This window comes from Malurus melanocephalus, unplaced genomic scaffold (assembly GCF_030028575.1).
Source record: "Malurus melanocephalus ecotype Western Australia unplaced genomic scaffold, MMel_1.1 scaffold_1082, whole genome shotgun sequence".
NCBI classification, from domain to species: domain Eukaryota; kingdom Metazoa; phylum Chordata; class Aves; order Passeriformes; family Maluridae; genus Malurus; species Malurus melanocephalus.
The window spans coordinates 20,539-37,539 of NW_026624314.1; the positions used below are offsets into that span (position 1 = coordinate 20,539).

At 45.2% G+C, this 17,001-nt stretch overlaps 2 protein-coding genes across 3 annotated transcripts in view; one reads left to right on the forward strand and one right to left on the reverse strand.

Moving 5' to 3' along the window:
• ZNHIT3 (zinc finger HIT-type containing 3) overlaps positions 1-277 on the forward strand; it is a 5,796-nt gene extending 5,519 nt beyond the window's left edge. The window contains exon 2 of the mRNA XM_057386870.1: positions 87-277. Within this exon, the coding sequence (XP_057242853.1) occupies positions 87-277 (191 nt within the window). The remainder of the gene's footprint in view (positions 1-86) is intronic.
• The window catches only part of MYO19 (myosin XIX), a 25,562-nt gene continuing 8,567 nt past the window's right edge, over positions 7-17,001 (reverse strand). For both annotated transcript variants that reach the window (XM_057386872.1, XM_057386871.1), the window contains exons 2-25: positions 16,295-16,384; positions 14,589-14,733; positions 14,234-14,382; positions 13,482-13,595; positions 12,659-12,791; positions 12,383-12,452; positions 11,933-12,035; positions 11,623-11,719; positions 11,102-11,178; positions 10,668-10,758; positions 10,138-10,309; positions 9,909-9,982; positions 9,696-9,817; positions 8,443-8,556; positions 7,897-8,073; positions 6,899-7,045; positions 6,082-6,189; positions 5,347-5,417; positions 4,781-4,890; positions 2,907-3,061; positions 2,543-2,672; positions 2,342-2,427; positions 1,762-2,049; positions 7-1,328 (exon numbers count right to left, since the gene is read on the reverse strand). In XM_057386872.1, the coding sequence (XP_057242855.1) occupies positions 1,200-1,328; positions 1,762-2,049; positions 2,342-2,427; positions 2,543-2,672; positions 2,907-3,061; positions 4,781-4,890; positions 5,347-5,417; positions 6,082-6,189; positions 6,899-7,045; positions 7,897-8,073; positions 8,443-8,556; positions 9,696-9,817; positions 9,909-9,982; positions 10,138-10,309; positions 10,668-10,758; positions 11,102-11,178; positions 11,623-11,719; positions 11,933-12,035; positions 12,383-12,452; positions 12,659-12,791; positions 13,482-13,595; positions 14,234-14,382; positions 14,589-14,733; positions 16,295-16,306 (2,874 nt within the window). In that variant the 5' untranslated portion in view covers positions 16,307-16,384 and the 3' untranslated portion in view covers positions 7-1,199. The remainder of the gene's footprint in view (positions 1,329-1,761; positions 2,050-2,341; positions 2,428-2,542; positions 2,673-2,906; positions 3,062-4,780; positions 4,891-5,346; positions 5,418-6,081; positions 6,190-6,898; positions 7,046-7,896; positions 8,074-8,442; positions 8,557-9,695; positions 9,818-9,908; positions 9,983-10,137; positions 10,310-10,667; positions 10,759-11,101; positions 11,179-11,622; positions 11,720-11,932; positions 12,036-12,382; positions 12,453-12,658; positions 12,792-13,481; positions 13,596-14,233; positions 14,383-14,588; positions 14,734-16,294; positions 16,385-17,001) is intronic.

Here is a 17,001-nt window from a genome sequence, read left to right on the forward strand (position 1 = left end):
TGACTCATTTGAAATTTTATTGCAAAATAAAGGTGGTCTCAAGCACTTTTGTAACTCTGATTTTTTTTATTTTTTTCTTTTTCCAGGAGAATCAGAAGAGCTGAGGGATTTGCTGCTGAACCCTCACCTCCGGCAGCTGCTGCTCACCATCGACCAGGCCCAGGACAAAAGCTCCCTCATGAGGAAATTCATGCAGGAGCCTCTGTTTGTGGAGTTTGCAGACTGCTGCCTGGGAATTGTGGAGCCTCCCGAGAAGGAGAACATTCTTCCCGAGTGAGCTCGGCTTTGGGAATGTTTTTATCACCTTGAGATTTTTTTTTATTTTTGAGCTTTGCCAGCAGCCAGAGCTGTGTGTCTTGGTCACTTTGTGGATGCTGATTCTCTGATTTCAGTTTAGAGCTGACAAACTGTGACAGGATTATGTTGGACAGAATTTTAGATCCTGGGGTTTCAACCTGATACTCTGTGGATTTTTTCTGGTTGTACAGAAATGCTGGCARCCACKGGAAATGTTGCTTCATTATGAYAATATTAAAAATAATTCCATTTATTTTAATCCACGAGCACTCTGAGATATTTTTGTTCACTAAATGTTGTTGGCAAGGCTCGGACAATTTGCCAAGGCATTGAGCAGTTTATTTGGAATGTCATACACAGAGCAGCTGAACATTTCTGAGCTCCACGAGCAACAAGGGGATGGAACAGAGCCCCTGGGCAGGGTGGTGCTGTTGGGGAGTTCAGATTGTGCTTCTGTAGATAAAAACAAGAGCCCAGCCTTGYTTTTCCCTGAGACATCTGCCCTGGGTGCTGCAGTTGGCTGCTCCTCACTCTCTTGGACACTCGTGGTCAGTCAGGACGGGTGCACTGCAGAGAATCCAGCAGCAATCAGGAATATTTGCATTATTTCTCTCTCATGCCCAGCCTCTTGCTCGTCCAGGCAGTGCCAGCAGCTTTCAGTTCAAGTATTGATTGCTTCAAGCACCTGATCAGTTTGATTTGTTCCCTTAGTGTTGATATTTCCGTGTGCACTGTGGGGGAGGACGAGCTGCCCCCASCTTTTAATTTAACATATTTTAATTTATTTTATATTCCATCATCTCTAGGTACAAGGCAGCGCTGTGAAAGCTCTGAGGTAGCAGCAGAAGTGGACTTTGAGTGATTTGAAAGCAGCAGCTTGCAGAGAGCCAGGGCAGCAGGGYCTATGTGGGCAGGAGCTCCTTTCTGTCCAGCAGGATCTGGTTGAACCCCGTGATGGAAAACGAGTCCTTGTGGGGGCTGACGGTGGCAAAATGCAGGGGGGACCTCCTGCAGTGGAACTTGACTGAGCCCTGCAAGGACAAGAGGGGGAGAGCTTTCAGATTTCACATTTGCCAGATTTGCAGCTGCTTTTGTTACTCTGAGTTGGTGCTTGAAAGTGTGAACACCTGGTGGGTGAGGAGAGAGGAGCCCACTACAAACCGATTTAAGAGCAGTGGTTATTGTAGAATAATATTGTAGAACACACCAGCACTGCAAATTGAACTGAAACTCGCTCAGATTCTGCAGATGGGAGTGTTTGTGCTGAGCCTGGCACAGTTTGGGGTGGCACAGAACACACAGTTCAGTGCAAACACCAAGTTCCCACCCAGACCCAAAGGTGCTTTGTCACGATACAATTTGTGAGGGCAGCCAGGGCCTGTGGCTGGCTGGGAAATGCTTTCCCAGAGCATTCCCAGGCTCAGAGCAGCTCCCCCGAGCTGCAGGTGAGGTGAGGGTCATTACCTGTGGCAGGGCTCTGATGGAGGCGATGCCACAGCCCAGGGAGGAGYTGTCCCCTCTGCCCTGGAGCCCCCCGAGGCAGCTCAGCAGTGCCAGGGCCCTGTGGAGCCCTGGGATGGTGACAGGAGCAGCAGCCAGGACCAGCCCCAGGGGCCAGAGCTGGACAATGGCCTGCAGAGGCCACGCTGAGTCCAGGGGACAGGGAGCTTTGGCCCAGGGGGCTCCAGGAGCTGGGAACTCCTTTCCTTCACCCTCGTCCAGTTCTGCTGCGGCGAACGCGGCCATTTTTGCCTGAARAAGACACAGAACAACAAAATCTCACTGTCCTGGACACAGCTGAGGACTGAAAAACTCAGAGCCTAAGAAACAGGGAATCTGGAAGGGCAGCCCAGCCCTTGGGACACTGCCATGCAGGTAAGGAGTGAGTTTACTCTGCAGGATGAGCTGTGTAGGACTGGCATCTCCTCTGCCCATCAGCTGGTGTTTTCTGGAGCACTGACAGCGCTGGGTTGTAGTTCCAGCAGTGACTGCTCTTTCTCAGACACCAAAAAGCCTCAGTGGCTCCCCTGTAGCCCCATCTCACCTTCCATCTCCTCCAGCCCCGCTGGATGACATCGGCAGCCCTGCGCATCCTCTGGAAACGATTCTTGGCTAACCAGCAACGAAAAGCTGGGGATTTAACAGAGAAAAAACTGAGTGCAGAGAATSCCAGCAGCTCCTGCACACTCTGGAATCACCCAGTGTGACTGGAAATGCCCCCCTTGCTCTGTTATTTCAGCCCCACCTGCTTGGATCAGAGTTGCAGAGCGTTTCTCCTTCGCCGCTTTCTTCTCTTTAAATCTTCTCCAGCAGCACTGAATGCAAAATGCCTTTTGGTTTAACACCTCTGCTCTCCTGGCTTCCAGGAGCTGCAGCTGCAGTGGGRACAGGAGCCTGGAGTTAGYACTCAGGGTTGGAAATGTGCTCAAACTCCTYCTCTTTTACAGCTGCCTTTTTTAAAAATCATTACTGGAATTTTGACAGTTTGTCCACTGGCAGCACAGAGACCATTAAACAAAAYGCTGTGGAGAGCTRGGTTCTCATGAGTGATTGATTTTGATAATTTGATGGAAAATGCCAAATTCTGGTCACCCTGAACCATCACTCACCACAGAATTGGCCAGGAACACTTTGGTTTTGCCACAATAAACTGAGGGGGTTTCTGYTCCGTTCCCTGTGTGCTGAGCAGGGGTTTGTCCTGTAACAGCCTCCTGGAGGATCTCCAGAACAGCAGCTTTGCCATCATCCACCACCAGAGTCTCTCCTGGAAATGAAAGRTTGAGGAGGAATTGTCACAAAATGTGGAAATCAGGACCAGGGAATTGCCTTTGCACTGAGATTTCTTGGCCATTTAGAGGGGAAACACCTGCAGCAAGAGGGGAGGAGGTGAGGGCTGACAGCATTGATGTGTTTGGGGCTAAAATGTGACAGCACAGATTGCACCAGGTGCCACCAACAAGAAAACCAGTGGGGTTAAAACCAGTGTTTGAATTGGTTGGTGCTGCTTTCCCATCTATTATAACCTCAGTTATCCACAGGTTAAAATGTCATTTTTTTGGGTAGACTGGAGCAGGGAGGGCTCAGGTGTTCTCCCATTGTTAAAGCATCCTCCAAGGAAACAGGAGAAAGCAGCAGCAGTGCAATGAAGAACAAACTGAGCAGCTCAGTCCTGAGAAATTCACATTAAACACAAAACTCAAAGTTGTGGCAGCAAAGAACGAAAACCAGTGAGTTGTAGCCCTGATGTACTGCAAGGTGCAGGAAGGKGAAACAAATCCCACCCAATTTCCAKCTATCACAGGGCTCTGAGAGCACTGACAGGAATTYACTGCAGCAATTCCAGGTTGTTAAAGCCATTTCTGGGACACAGTGCACCATTTTTCACAGGTTATCCAAGTGAATCCCTTTGGAAATAGAGGCAGACCCAGTTCAGAGCTGTCCCTGGATTGTTCCAGAGGTTCCTGCACGCACAGTGCAGGATGGCTTTTGCATCATTCCATCCTGGATACTGTTTGCTTTGCTGCTATAAATATTTCTGAGGAGATGAGAGCATTTGAAGGTCCTGAAAACAAACAGAAGCAATTCTTGCTTACAGGAAGACATCTGGTGGCTCTGCTGGTGTTCATGGGGCTGGGCTGATAAGGGAACCAAAAGCTCATCCCCGTGTTTGGCCAATTGTTTTGATTTGTTTGCAGCTTATTGCCCCCTCAAGATAAAAAAAAGACTAAAAACCCATCACAAAGAGGCTTTTGCAGTTAATGGGTTTGTAATTGAGGGGGAAAGACTCAGTGTGTAAGTAATTTCCAGCCTGCACTTCCTTACTTCCCCCATTTCCACACAGTGAGTAGATTTCCACCAGTTTTAYTCATCTGGTGCTCACTGGTCCTGTTTCCCACAGCTGCTGGTTATGGAACAGACCATAACTGGGTGAAGAGGGGATTCATTTGGGGCAGAAAAAGGGGTTGCAGAAACCTTCAGTACAAAATGTAAGCACCTGATGAGCTCCTCCTTTCAGAGGTTTCATTGCAAAGGCATTACCTGTAGGCTGGATTGGGTTTGTTTAAAGTCCATCCTCACTCTTGCTTAAAAAAAAGAGAAGTTTGCAAAAGGTGGAAGAAGCAGCAGAGTCCAGGTAAGCTGGAAGGTCAGTGATTCAGCAAGGAAACAAGGGAAAAAAAAAAAAAAGGAAGGAGAAGGAAGATAAGCCAAAAAATGAGTGGTTTTCAAGTCTATTAAAGAATCAACTTTAAATCAAATTATATTGGGTGAGGGGAACCCCAGACTGAGACTGTTCCACCCAAGGGGAACACAGAAAATCAGCAGTAAGAGGAGAGATTTTAAGTGTYAGGCAAATTAGAAACTCAGGTTGGTGATTGGTTAAAGAAATAATTTGAGAATAGTGGTAAATACAGCAATGATCTGAGATCAAATGGATGTAGTGACAATTTTACTTGATTGTATAGGGATCACCTGAAGAACTTACCTTTGTTCTCAGCAGGATGAGAGTTGCTTTTATCAGGCACTCTTTTTTTCCTGGAGCCTGAGGATTTTCTCAGTATTTCGTAGCGTTCAGTGAAACTTTGGAAAGGGATCCTGACAGAGACAAAATGCACAGTGAATTCCAGCAAGAGCCATGACTGTCTTGGTAAATAAATGATTTTTTTTTTTTTTGCTGTATGGTAAATAATTGATCTTTTTTTGCTGTATTGGTAAATAAAAGATTTTTTTTTTTGCTGTATTGGTAAATAAATGATTTTTTTTTTGCTGTATGGTAAATAATTGATCCTTTTTGCTGTATTGGTAAATAAATGATTTTTTTCTGTATTGGTAAATAAATGATTTTTTTTTGCTGTATTGGTAAATAAATGATCCTTTTTGCTGTATTGGTAAATAAAAGATTTTTTTTTTGCTGTATTGGTAAATAAATGATTTTTTTTTTTTTGCTGTATGGTAAATAACTGATCCTTTTTGCTGTATTGGTAAATAAAAGATTTTTTAATTTTTTTTTTTTTTGCTGTATTGGTAAATAACTCAAGGAGCTGGGTTTACCTGACTGGAAAACCTGCTGCACTGATGCTGATGGCTTCCACAATTCCACAGGCCTGGAGCTGGCTGAGAACCTGAGGCACAAATTGAGATGGTTTAGGCAACACTGACTTTGTGGAAGCTGCTTCTTGTGTGCCCTGTCCTGGCTATCCAAACCCAGCAGTGTGTGAAAAGACAGAATTGGGATTTTCATGCTCAGATTTAGGATTTCCATACTCAAGGTTGGGATTTCCATACTCAGAGTTGGGGTTTCCCTACTCAGGGTTGGGATTTACATACTTAGGGTTATAGTTTCATACTCAGGTTTAGGATTTCCATACTCAGTGTTGGGATTTCCCTGCTCAGATTTAGGATTTCCCTGCTCAGCCCATTCCATGAGTGTTTAAAGCCTGACTGCCCACCCAATGAGGTTCTCTAGTTACACCTTTAGCATCTGCTGCTCTGCTCCYAAAGTTTCTCAGCTTCCTGGACCCCAGGAGTGAGCAGAGTTTTGTTTTGAAGGTCTTTGTGTGCCCTGGGCTGCTCAGAAATGCAGCTGGAAGAGCTGCTGTGCTCAGGGGCTGTGTTTGTGCCAAGCAGCCTCAGTGACTCTGAAAGGGGTTCATCTCAAAGGAGAAATTTGTAAATGTGCTGTGAAAAGAGCTCTGCAAGTGACTCCAGATCCTACAAAACCAGTTCAAAGCCCCACAGAGCATCTCTGGGAGGCTTCTGAGCAAGGAAAGGCTTTGGAAAAGTTACCTCTTCCCTTCTGAAAGTCATGGCCTTGCAGTCGGCGTTGGGCTTGATGCAGCGGATGTAGTGGGGTGTGGTTCTGTTCAAAATCTCCATCAGGTGTTCCAGGGAGCCCTGCAGGAATCAAAAACAGGATCATTGGGGCTGAGCCTATCAGGAATCTGCCACCCAACCCAGGAAACTGCTTTTGATAAGGATGGCTTCACAGAATCACTGTCAGAGCACCTCTACGGGCCAGCCTGAGCAAAAAAAAAMYCCACTCTGTGCATGCTTTCATCAATTATTGGTGGTAAATCAGCAAGTTTCCAAAATTCAGGCAGAAACCTGAACGGAATTACCTTGAACTTGGACACCACTGTAACAACAGCTGCTCTGTTCTGAGTTTTGGTAAAAAAAAAAAACAAAAAAAACAAAAAAAAACCACTCTGTGCATGCTTTCATCAATTATTGATGGCAAATCAGCAAGTTTCCAAAATTCAGGCAGAAACCTGAATGGAATTACCTTGAACTTGGACACCACTGTAACAACAGCTGCCCTGTTCTGGGTTTTGGTAAAAAAAAACCCACTCTGTGCATGCTTTCATCAATTATTGATAGTAAATCAAGTTTCCAAAATTCAGGCAGAAACCTGAACAGAATTACCTTGAATTTGGACACCACTGTAACAACAGCTGCCCTGTTCTGGGTTTTGGTAAAAAAAACCCCACTCTGTGCATGCTTTCATCAATTATTGATGGTAAATCAGAAAGTTTCCAAAATTCAGGCAGAAACCTGATAGCAAATCAAGTTTCCAAAATTCAGGCAGAAACCTGAATGGAATTACCTTGAATTTGGACACCACTGTAACAACAGCTGCTCTGTTCTGGGTTTTGGTGTTATTTTGGTTCTTTTCTGTCACAGGAAATAATTTTTGAAGCAAAGGGTCCTTTGAGTTCTGCAAAACGTGGAGCAGCTCTGGTGGAACAGCATCCTGCAAACACAGACATGGTTTATTAGTGTCTGGACCTGGCTGGCACCTGCACCTCTGAAAACAAACTCAAAACTCCCCAAACAGAGATAGAACAGAATTTCTGATGCCAAATTTGATGCAGCCACAGCTGCAGTTTCAAATCTGATGATGTACATCCATTCATGGCTTTGGGAACAGAGAACAATGTTTGGCTGAACATTCAGCAAATCCAGTCAAATGCAAAATTGCTCCCAACACTGCTCCAGCACRAGCCTGAGTGAGCTCCAGGGCTCAGGATGGTGGAATCCCTGAAGGACAGACTGCAGCAGACATCACAAATATTCATTTCATTAAGAGGTGGGGTTTTAYTGCATCCCCAAAAGCATTTGCCAGAATTGCTCAGAAGGGACCCTCCTCTCTGCAGAATAGTGCATGTTTCAATTAATCCCTTGTAGCACAAATTGGCCAAAATTTGAGTATTTTCAGCACATTTAGCAGTTGAGTCCATGCTCTTGCTTTTTATCAACTTAATCTGAATTTTGGGGGAATGAAGTGCTGTATTTATGGTTACAGAAATGCTTTGATGCCATTGACAGCTCTGCATCTCCCAGAATGGAAAAAACCTTGGTTTGGTGATAATCCAGTTCACCCTCAGCTCAAAGATGCAACAAAGCTCCTGCTCACTGAGAATCACACCAAGAACATTCCCCAGTTTTACATGGCCTGAAGGATTTATTTGGAGCAAGGCATGYCCAGTACCCAGCACTGAACAGATCTGTTAGTGGTGCTTTGATTTAAATTTATATTTTTTACTTCAGATCTGTAGGATATYTGTTTTATTATTATAAAAAGCTCTTGATGGAAACACCCACCTTATTTTTCTCCACCATTGTTGCCAGCTGATAGCAGACTTTGCCAGCATAATGTGAAATGATAAAGTTGGGCTTCTTGCTGAATTTATCTCGACTCAAACACTGATTACTGGCCAAGGCTTTCTCAATCCTGGTTTGGAACAGGTCAGTGTTGGAGGGTCTGTTCAGACGACACTCCTGCAAAGGAGACACAATTGCAGCATCTCTTACCTGTCCCACAGAACTGACTCTAAAAGCTACAACATTTGAAATTGAAATCAGAGCCATTTTACCTTTGGAGCTGCTCTGAGTGTGCAAGTCCTGAAATGTTGGGAAGGAAACGGGGGAAAGAAGTAATTGAGGCTTTGTATTTGAATCAGAACATCCAGGAACAGAGAGGAAAGAAAACTAAGAACAGGAGGAAGCAGGGCCATGTTTTTTTCTGAAACTGAAGCTCTGCAGAAATTTTGTAGCTGACAACTTTTCTATGAATTCACTGTATTTTCTTTGGTGGTGTGGGACAAAAGAAACTGGGCCTTAAAAATGCAGGGTTTAGGTCACACTTACCTCATTCAGCAAGGAAAAAATGCTGAGAGGATTTGCCTCTATCAGATCCAGGCAGTTCTGGTTATCCTGGTAGTTTATGAATGACCACTGCAGGCCTTCAGCWGCATATTCTTCCTGCAGGAGGAGGGAAGGGGTGATGCTGCAGCAGAGGGCACCAGAGCTCAGGGCTCTGTGCCCTGGGCAGCTCAGGCAGCTCCTGTTTGAGGAGTTAATCCCAGCTCAGCTCCAGGTCAACACCAAGCTTGGGAAAAAAAAACCCCACAGGAGGATATTGTACCCCAGGCAGCTTTTGGGTGTGGATCAGAACCTGCTGGAACAATTGCTCTGAGGATTTGAGAACGGCCATGAATTCATCAGAGGGAGCTGCAAGGCTGCTTTGGAGAGTAAACAAAGGCTGCAGTCACACAAAGCCTCTCCTGGCTGGGCTGAGAATTTCCCTGAAGGACAAGGAACAGGCAGAGCTCCTTCCTTGGACTGGGACACAGCCCTAACCCAGCCTTTGTGTGCCAGGCTTTACCAACTGSGCTCCATTAAAAGCCAAGATCTGAAAGGAAGTGCAGAGAGATCCTGGCTGAAATAATTGGTACAATATTTATGCTGAATTACAGGACAACCTGTCAGCAGTGTTTAACAGGCACAAGCTCTGGGCAGTGATTTGAAAAGTCTCCTGCCAAAAGCTTGCTCAGCACAGCCACTAATGGCATTTAAGTGGTTTGGGGGACAGCCAGATCCAGAGGTAAGAGGGCAGGCAGGGAGTGGGAGGGGTGYTATAAACAGAGGTCATGGAGCCGTTTCAAGGAAAGCAATTGTGTGCTTGAACTTGGTTTCCATCTTCCCTGACCATTAACCCCTGGCATGCTGACCAGGGCGGGCAGGGAAAGCAGCCTGGGGGTAGCAAAGCACAAATTGCAGTCACAGAAAATCTCATCTCCTGAATAAATGGACAAAACCCTGCTGAGAAGGAGGAGGTGCCAGCAAAAGTAATTTCCCTGATTCCAGTTAATGGCAAAGAACATTTGGGTAATGGAGCTGCAATTTGGGGAGGGGAGGGCACCTTGCAGGGCACCCAGGGGAGCTGGGATCAGCAGTGTGTGAGCAGTGAGGGACTGCAGGGAGCAAACAGTCCCTCCTGGAAAAACCACTGCTCCATCCTTTCTGTGGCTTCACTGAAGCTTCCTGGGCACAGTTAAAGGGATGAAAAATGCTGGTTTAAATCAGATATTGAAGATTTGATCTTCAGGTTGGGCTATTACCTGCTGTGCCTTCAGGTAGTGAGCTACAAAGTGCTGCTGCAGTTTCTCGTTGGCATAATTAATACAGAGCTGCTCCAAGTTGTTCTCAGGGAAAGCTTCAAACCCATAAACATCCAACAGACCTGGAGGGAATGAGGGAGGACAGGGAGCTTCAGCTGAGGAGCAGCTGGGAGGGCTGATAGCCCTGAGTTAAATAAGATGGGGTCTCCATACCTATGAAGTTGGTCCACACTGAGGGATCTGTATAGATGTTTTCATTTATGACCAAAACCAGCCACTCAAACAACCTGCAGGCAACAGCAATGGCATGAGTTGGAAGTTTCTTGTCTGAAACAATTAAAGTGATTTATTTTCCTGCTCTTTCTGTCAGTGTCACTTGGAAGAAAGAGGAATTTTTGATGTCATGAAACAGCAAAAGTCACCTGGGTCAGCACATCCTTACCTGGCATAGATGACTTTGGCCAGGCAGTCCCTCCTGGTCTCACACTCAGCCCTGGAACATGGCTTCTTGAACACTTGTTGTTGTTTTCCAGCAGTGATTGTTCGGATCCTTAAGGATTCCAGGAGTTCCTCCACAGGAATCTTGAGCAGATCCCCCGTGGTCTTCACAAACTCTGGTTGAGCAGAACAAACAGTGCACRGTTATCTGGTGTGCCCAAACCTCTGAAGGTGTGGAAGGGTTAGAGATCATGTAGAAAAAAGTGACACCTCCATCAGCTCTCCAGCTTCAGTGTGGATTTTGGAGCTTTTTATCCAAACTTTGGAGCAAGTTTTGCACGACCAGACTCTTAATTTCAATGTGGAATGTGCCTAGAATTTCAGGTACTCAATTTAAAGTTCCTCTAAAAAGTAAATCTAAATTAACTAACTAAAGGAAATAATTCTCTGCATTCTTTGCTTATTCTAATCCCTTCCTTAGGCATCTGCACTGATCTAACAAGACCCTGGAGCATGGCTTGGTTGTTGCCTCACCTTTGGTTTTGTCTTCCAGTTCACAGGGCTGAGATTCATCCATTGGATTGGAGAACTGAACATTCCCAAGGTGCAGGAGGCCTGATAACACCTGAAATACAATCAGTGCCCCTGAGCCTTCCTTCAGCCACAGGAACAGCCCAGGTCAGAACATTTCTGCACAAAAAGAAGCAAACAAATCCCAAATTTCAGTGTGAACCCCTAATTCCTGAAGGGATGCTGAACTCACAGGGGCAGATGTTCAGCTCAGATCTAACATTTGGTGCTGAGGCCCCTCCAGTGAGGAGCAGCAGCTCTGCACAGGGATGTGGATTTGCTCCAGCAGAAATTCCCACCCTGGGAGGAACATTCCCAACCTCCTCAGCAGCCTCTTGGTGTCCCTGTTGACCTTGAAAATATTGCCCTGCTGACCTTGAAAATATTGCTCTGCTGACCTTGAAAATATTGCTCTGCGTGGCACCATCGATGCCCAGGTGGAACATGGCCCCTCTGGTCACCTCGAAGCTGTCCTCTGAAAAGCCAAAAATGCTCCTGAGAGAGCCATGCACACACACACACACATGCAAAGGGGACATCTCAGCACACCCAGCACTGCTGGAATTGTCCACGGAGAGCAGAGCTGCTGTTTGGGTAAATCCCACACATCAACTGCAGAACCAACCCACTGATTTTTAATGCCTCTGGCAGGTGAATCACAAAGACAAGAAAGTTCCTAAACAAAGCCCCAGAGATGCACATCTGCCAGCCCAGAAGCAGCTATTTTAAGCCAAGTGACTGATTTTAAGCTTTAAGTCCTAACAGTGCGAAATTAAACTTAAAAATAATCTCATTAATGCTTTGCAAACTCCTGTTGGCTGACCAGGGGATTGAACAGGATATATTTTTGCCTTCCTTTAAAGTTCCAGCCATTATTAATGGATTGATTGATGAATTAATTASTGAAATTAATCTTTACCTTCTAAGTTCCTTTCAGAGTTTGGCAGCCAACGGTACTCAGCCCCTTCTGGAAGGTTCCACTCCAGCCTCTCCTCTGCTGTAGCACCTTTTGTGATCTGGAGATGGAAAACAAGGTAAAAATTGAATTCTGCCTTTGGTGTTTGCAGTTCACAGACAGTGAGGAATAACATACTGGGAGGATGATTTAATTTGGAAGCCTGGGAGACAGGGAAACTGGTAATTATTAAAAGTTGCAACTGTGCTAAATCTGGTGATTTCATCCCTGCTGTGTGTCAGAAATATTCAGCAAAAATTAACTGAAGGCAAACCTGATAAAAAATATGGAAGTTTCTTTCATTGGGAGCCTGATAGGCAACTCTGGTCTTCTCCAGAAGGAAAGTCTGGATGGAAGCACCAGTCAGATGATGGAATCTAGAGAGGGAAAAAGAGCAAAGATTTACAACAAAACATCTCCCCAGAATCCAAGAGGTGTTGTGAGACCAACTGACTGTGAATGCTTTGCACTTCACCTTCAGTTTTSTTCATATTTTACTCAGAGTTCTTAACAGCATCTCTGTTTTCCCACTACTTTCTTTTAGAGATCCGGGTGAGAGCTTGCAGAAAGAGAAAAGAAAGGAAAATAACAGCAGTTTAAGCTGCCAGCAAACCAAAATACGCTCTAAAGACAGATAAAATATTGTATGGCAGAAATAAGATGGCAGATTTAGGCTTGTAAGGATTTAAAGAGAACAGGTAAGATTTGGGGCAGTAATTGTTACCTGTCAAGCTGCAGCTGGATGTATTTCCCAAACCTGCTGCTGTTGTTGTTCCTCAGGGTGCAGGCATTCCCTGTGGAATTGCAGAGCAGACACAACAGTCAGAGCAGTGCCACTGTGCCATGCAGCCACACTGGAGGAGGGTGAGGGTCAGTGGCTCCAGAATTTAAGAGTTTTTTTTAAGGAGAGAGCCAAGAGATAGCTCAGACCCCTGTGGTCACACAGGAGATGGCCACAGTGGCCATGAGGGCTGTTTGCTGTTAAAAAAGCCACATTTACCAAAGGCTTCCATGACAGGGTTGGAATCCAGCACTCTCTTCTCTATCCTTTCCACGGTTTCGTTGCCCTCTGGGGAGATAACTGAGGCAGCAACGGAGGCGTAGAATTTCATGAGGCAGCGAGAGGTCCAGGTCTGCAAGAGAGAGGCCCCACATCAGCCCTGGGTTTGTAACATGTTATCAGTCGTGCCAGTGAGCACTGCTGCCTTCTGGAAATACTGTGCAGCTGGAGGGGAGGCTAAGGAGAGGAASTGTGCCAGGTTCAGAGCTCTGGCTCGGGGGAAACTGTGCCACAGTGGCAGTGCTCTGCTGAATGGCACCTCCAGTGAGGTGTCACCATCTGCAGATCAGCCAGAATTAACAGACAGCCTTAGGGTGGAAGGAATGTAAATGGATTTTGAGTCCATCCATTTACACAAAGCATCTCGTTCTCAGGTTTACAAATACCCTCAGCATTGTCCTGACCAGGGATGGGCCATGACACTCACAGAACCCACTGCCCCAAGTCTGTACACAGGGTTTGCTGAGAGCCACACGAGCTCCCTGACACAGCAGGCTGAGGCACCAACTCTGCTGAATGATTCAAAGCCAGCCCTCCAGAAATGACAGCTGTCACCTGAAGAGCTGCTATATTAAGCAGAGTGTGTTTAACTGCAGCAATCACTTAAYGCTTCACACACATTTCAAGAGAGCCATGCTGGGCAGATTGGCTACGTGCTCTGTCACAGGGGTTTTTAATTCATCTTTGCTCATTCACTGCACTACAAATCGTTGGCAGAGCTCAAAACTTGAGAGAAGTATCACAAAAAAAAAAATTTCCTTACCTTCCCAGCGCCGCTTTCTCCACTCACAATGATGGACTGGTTCACAGGGTCCATCTGCTTTTGGACATTTCTGTAGGTTTGCTCAGCCACTGCAAAGATGTGAGGTTTTAAATCCTGGCAGTGGAAGAGAATATTCACATTTAAGGGAACTGTAACCACACAGTTCAACAGCAATGGATAGCAAGGAGCATCTTGTGGAGGGAAAAAATGGCTTTATAAATTTTGATTTTGAAATTTAGTTAATTATTGTGTGTGACTGAGTTTTGAGAAGAGAAAGGGAGTATTAATAATTTATATAGAGGAGAAATGTTATATTTTTGATTATTGTTGAGAAAAAGAGATTAGAATGTAAAATTGATAATGCAGGTGGTTAGAAATTATAAACATTATTAATACTGTAGCTTTTACAAACTCACTAATTATGTTTTAATTACTAATTAAACAGCTATCTCTTAAAATAATATATGTTTGATACTCTGGTTGTTAAAGTGAATAAAAAAAATCTTGTCCCACAATAAACTTCCTTCTTTCTCTCTATTTTTTTCACCCACTTTTGTGTGTTTTTATATCTATTATTTTATGTTGCTGTTTGGCCAGCAGCGACAGCATCTCACATTTACACTGCTTTTTACAGAACTAATATTTCACCAGAAATGGGTTTTATCCTTTAGGAGTATTTTGCTGATATGAATTTGGAGCAGTTTGACACCAGGGCTCTGCAGAAGGGCAGTTATTCTAAACACAAGGGTTACCTGAGGACAAAGTGCAACGTGGTACTCCCTCATGAGCTCAGGTGAGTAGAGGCAGGAGATGGGCTGGAATGGATTTAAAGCCACCAGGCTGCAGCCAGCATTTGTGTAGAACAGGYTGGCTCTGTATCTTGCTTGAAGACACTTCAGAACTGAAAGGCAACACCTCCTGTCAGCATCTTTTGCAAAATGCATTTGACTCCTCCCGTGCCTGGTGGTAACAAAAGTCTGCAGCTTTGTTACCCATTGGGTTTAACAGAGAATGGGGTGATTTAGAGTGATGCAGGTCCATACATAACTCATGTGTCAGTGCCAGCAGGGAAAGGGATCCCTCAGCAAACACCCCCTGGCTGCTCACCTGTCATGGTTGTCACCGGATTCACTTTGGTGAGGTCATCAAAAAGATGCAGCTTCTCTTCATCACCGAGGAAGGCTCTAACTTCTTCTTCAAATGATTCACTGAGGTCATTCTGGATGAGAGAATCTTCCCTTTGGCCATTTTCCTGGAAGGGAAGGCAGATCAGCACCAGTGAAAGGTGAAAAGCTGGACTTTGATCTCATCCCCTGCTTTAGCTCTTTTGCTGCCTCCATGTCCCCAAAGCTCAGCCTCAGCAGCAGCCAGACCTCAGGATGTTTGAGCTRCTCTTCCTCCCACCTGTTCTGAAGTTAGAAAAGTGCTCTGGCTGTGAGCAAAGGCACTCAGAGAACGTGGCTGTGGGCTCCCACTGCAGCTCAGCACACACACACTCACACCACGCTYTTGGAACTGGCTCCTTCCTAAGCCTGTGCATGTCATGCACTCAATCCAAGCCCTGCCACGGGCTCAGGGAAGCAGGGAGGGCTGGCTGCAGGCTCAGGGACAGCTGGAAGCCACTTTTGACCAACAAAAATGCAGATTTCCATTCTCAGAGTGAAAGCTGCAGAGTGCACCCATCACAGCCAGGGTGGAGAAATGGTGCTGGGGGAAGAGCTGGCCTGCATTAGCTGGAGCTTTGCCCCCTCAGAATCACCTAAAGTATTCAAATCTCAGCCTCTGGGCTCCTGTGTCCTTGACAGCACTATTTGGAAGGACACATTTGTTGTATGTAATGGAAAACCAGCCAGAAGAGAGATTCCAGGTCCTGTTTGCTGTTTCTGGGGACAGGAGAGGCTAGAAAAGAAAACGAACAATGGAAAAGATGCCAGTCCAGATCTTTGCATTCTAAATATTCCTTTTGTTCTCCTCTTGAACAGAAAGTTGTCCAAATTGTCCCTTCTCACCTGTACCACATTAACCAAGTTAACAGCATCATCTTGTTTCTACAAAAAATGCTAAATTTAGTTAGCAGCATCCCACTACATGAGCTGAGCTCATCGATAAAGGGGAAACACACTGCAAACCCCCATTAGCACATTCCTAAAAAAAAAAAAAGGAGAAAAGCTACCATAATTTGCTCATTTAGGAGCATCATTATCTTCTGCAGACAGCATAAGTAGTTCATTTCCAGTAGTACAGAATTTTACAYAGTAAGGAGGAAAAAAAAGCTTAGCAATGCAGTAAAGCATTGCCACCCAAGTGATTTCTGTTATTCTCCTCTGAATGAGCACTAAGCAGCTTGCTGCTGTCAGAGAACAGACAGCACAATTAGGAAACACTCCATGGACCTGAGGAGTTCCTGCCAGTTCCCTTTTCMTCCCGTGTCCCCCAACTGGCACCAGGCAAGTTAAATCCACTGCAAGGCCCGAGGAAGGGCTTGGTTCTGCTGCCCTGCTCAGTGAAGTAAAARAATATTTGAAAATAAATCACAACTCTCGTGTCCATTCATCCTCCTGAACAAACACCTTTAGGATGTGCTCGCTGCCTTCATTAACACCTGCCCTGCTAGAGCCCAGGGCACAACAAAAATCACTACCTGGTGTCACTAACACAGCTCAAACCTGCAGCAAATAGGTCCAGACAATTCATGAARCAGGGGTGAATATTCATTAGGAGTTACCTAATCTTGACTGCATGGAAATAAGCCAGGAATTCTCTCCYGGCAGTAAAATTTAATTAGCACACAAAATTCCTGGTTTTCTTTTTACCTGCTTTGGCATCTTGTCCAGCCCTGTGGACGGGAAYGCTGGAGAAGGCCTTTACTTTGGGGTACTTCATTCAAATCAGACTGGAGAATGCTTAAATAAAGAAAGTAAAAAGGCATTTAGATCAAAATAACTCTGGACATATTCTCCAGAGGGTTTCACAAGCCAAGCCCAAAGATTTCAGACAGAATTACTGATCCCAGGGGGGCCCAAGTAACACTGGAGCTGGAAAGCCTACCCAGAGTGATGGTCATGTTCTGCTGCCCCTGCAAATAAAACTTATTTGGAGGGAAAAATGTATCTTTCCTTACACGAGGAATAAAATGCTTTGTTTCTCTTGGATTAATAAAGAAAKTTTTCTTGACAAGAAATTGCAGTTCTTGGTTAAATTCCTCCTGTTTGGAGAAATAGGAAAACTCCATGGGTCTGCCAGCATCAAGAAGCCAGAGCTTTGGGAAGGTGAGKGACTCAGAGAAGTTTGTGTTGCAGCAAAAACAAGAGAGGTTCCTGCTGTACCCCTTCCTGTTTCCTCTGCAAATCTCTGGGAGTCRGCCCAAGGTGAGTCAGGTCCTTTGAATTCCTGTGATAAACGCTGAGGTTTCAGTCACACAGCCAGGAAGAATTCTGCCCTTCCAGCAGCTGAAGCWGCCATTACTTCCATTCCTTTTCTATTCTAATTCTATTATACTCTATTCTAATCCTTTTCTATT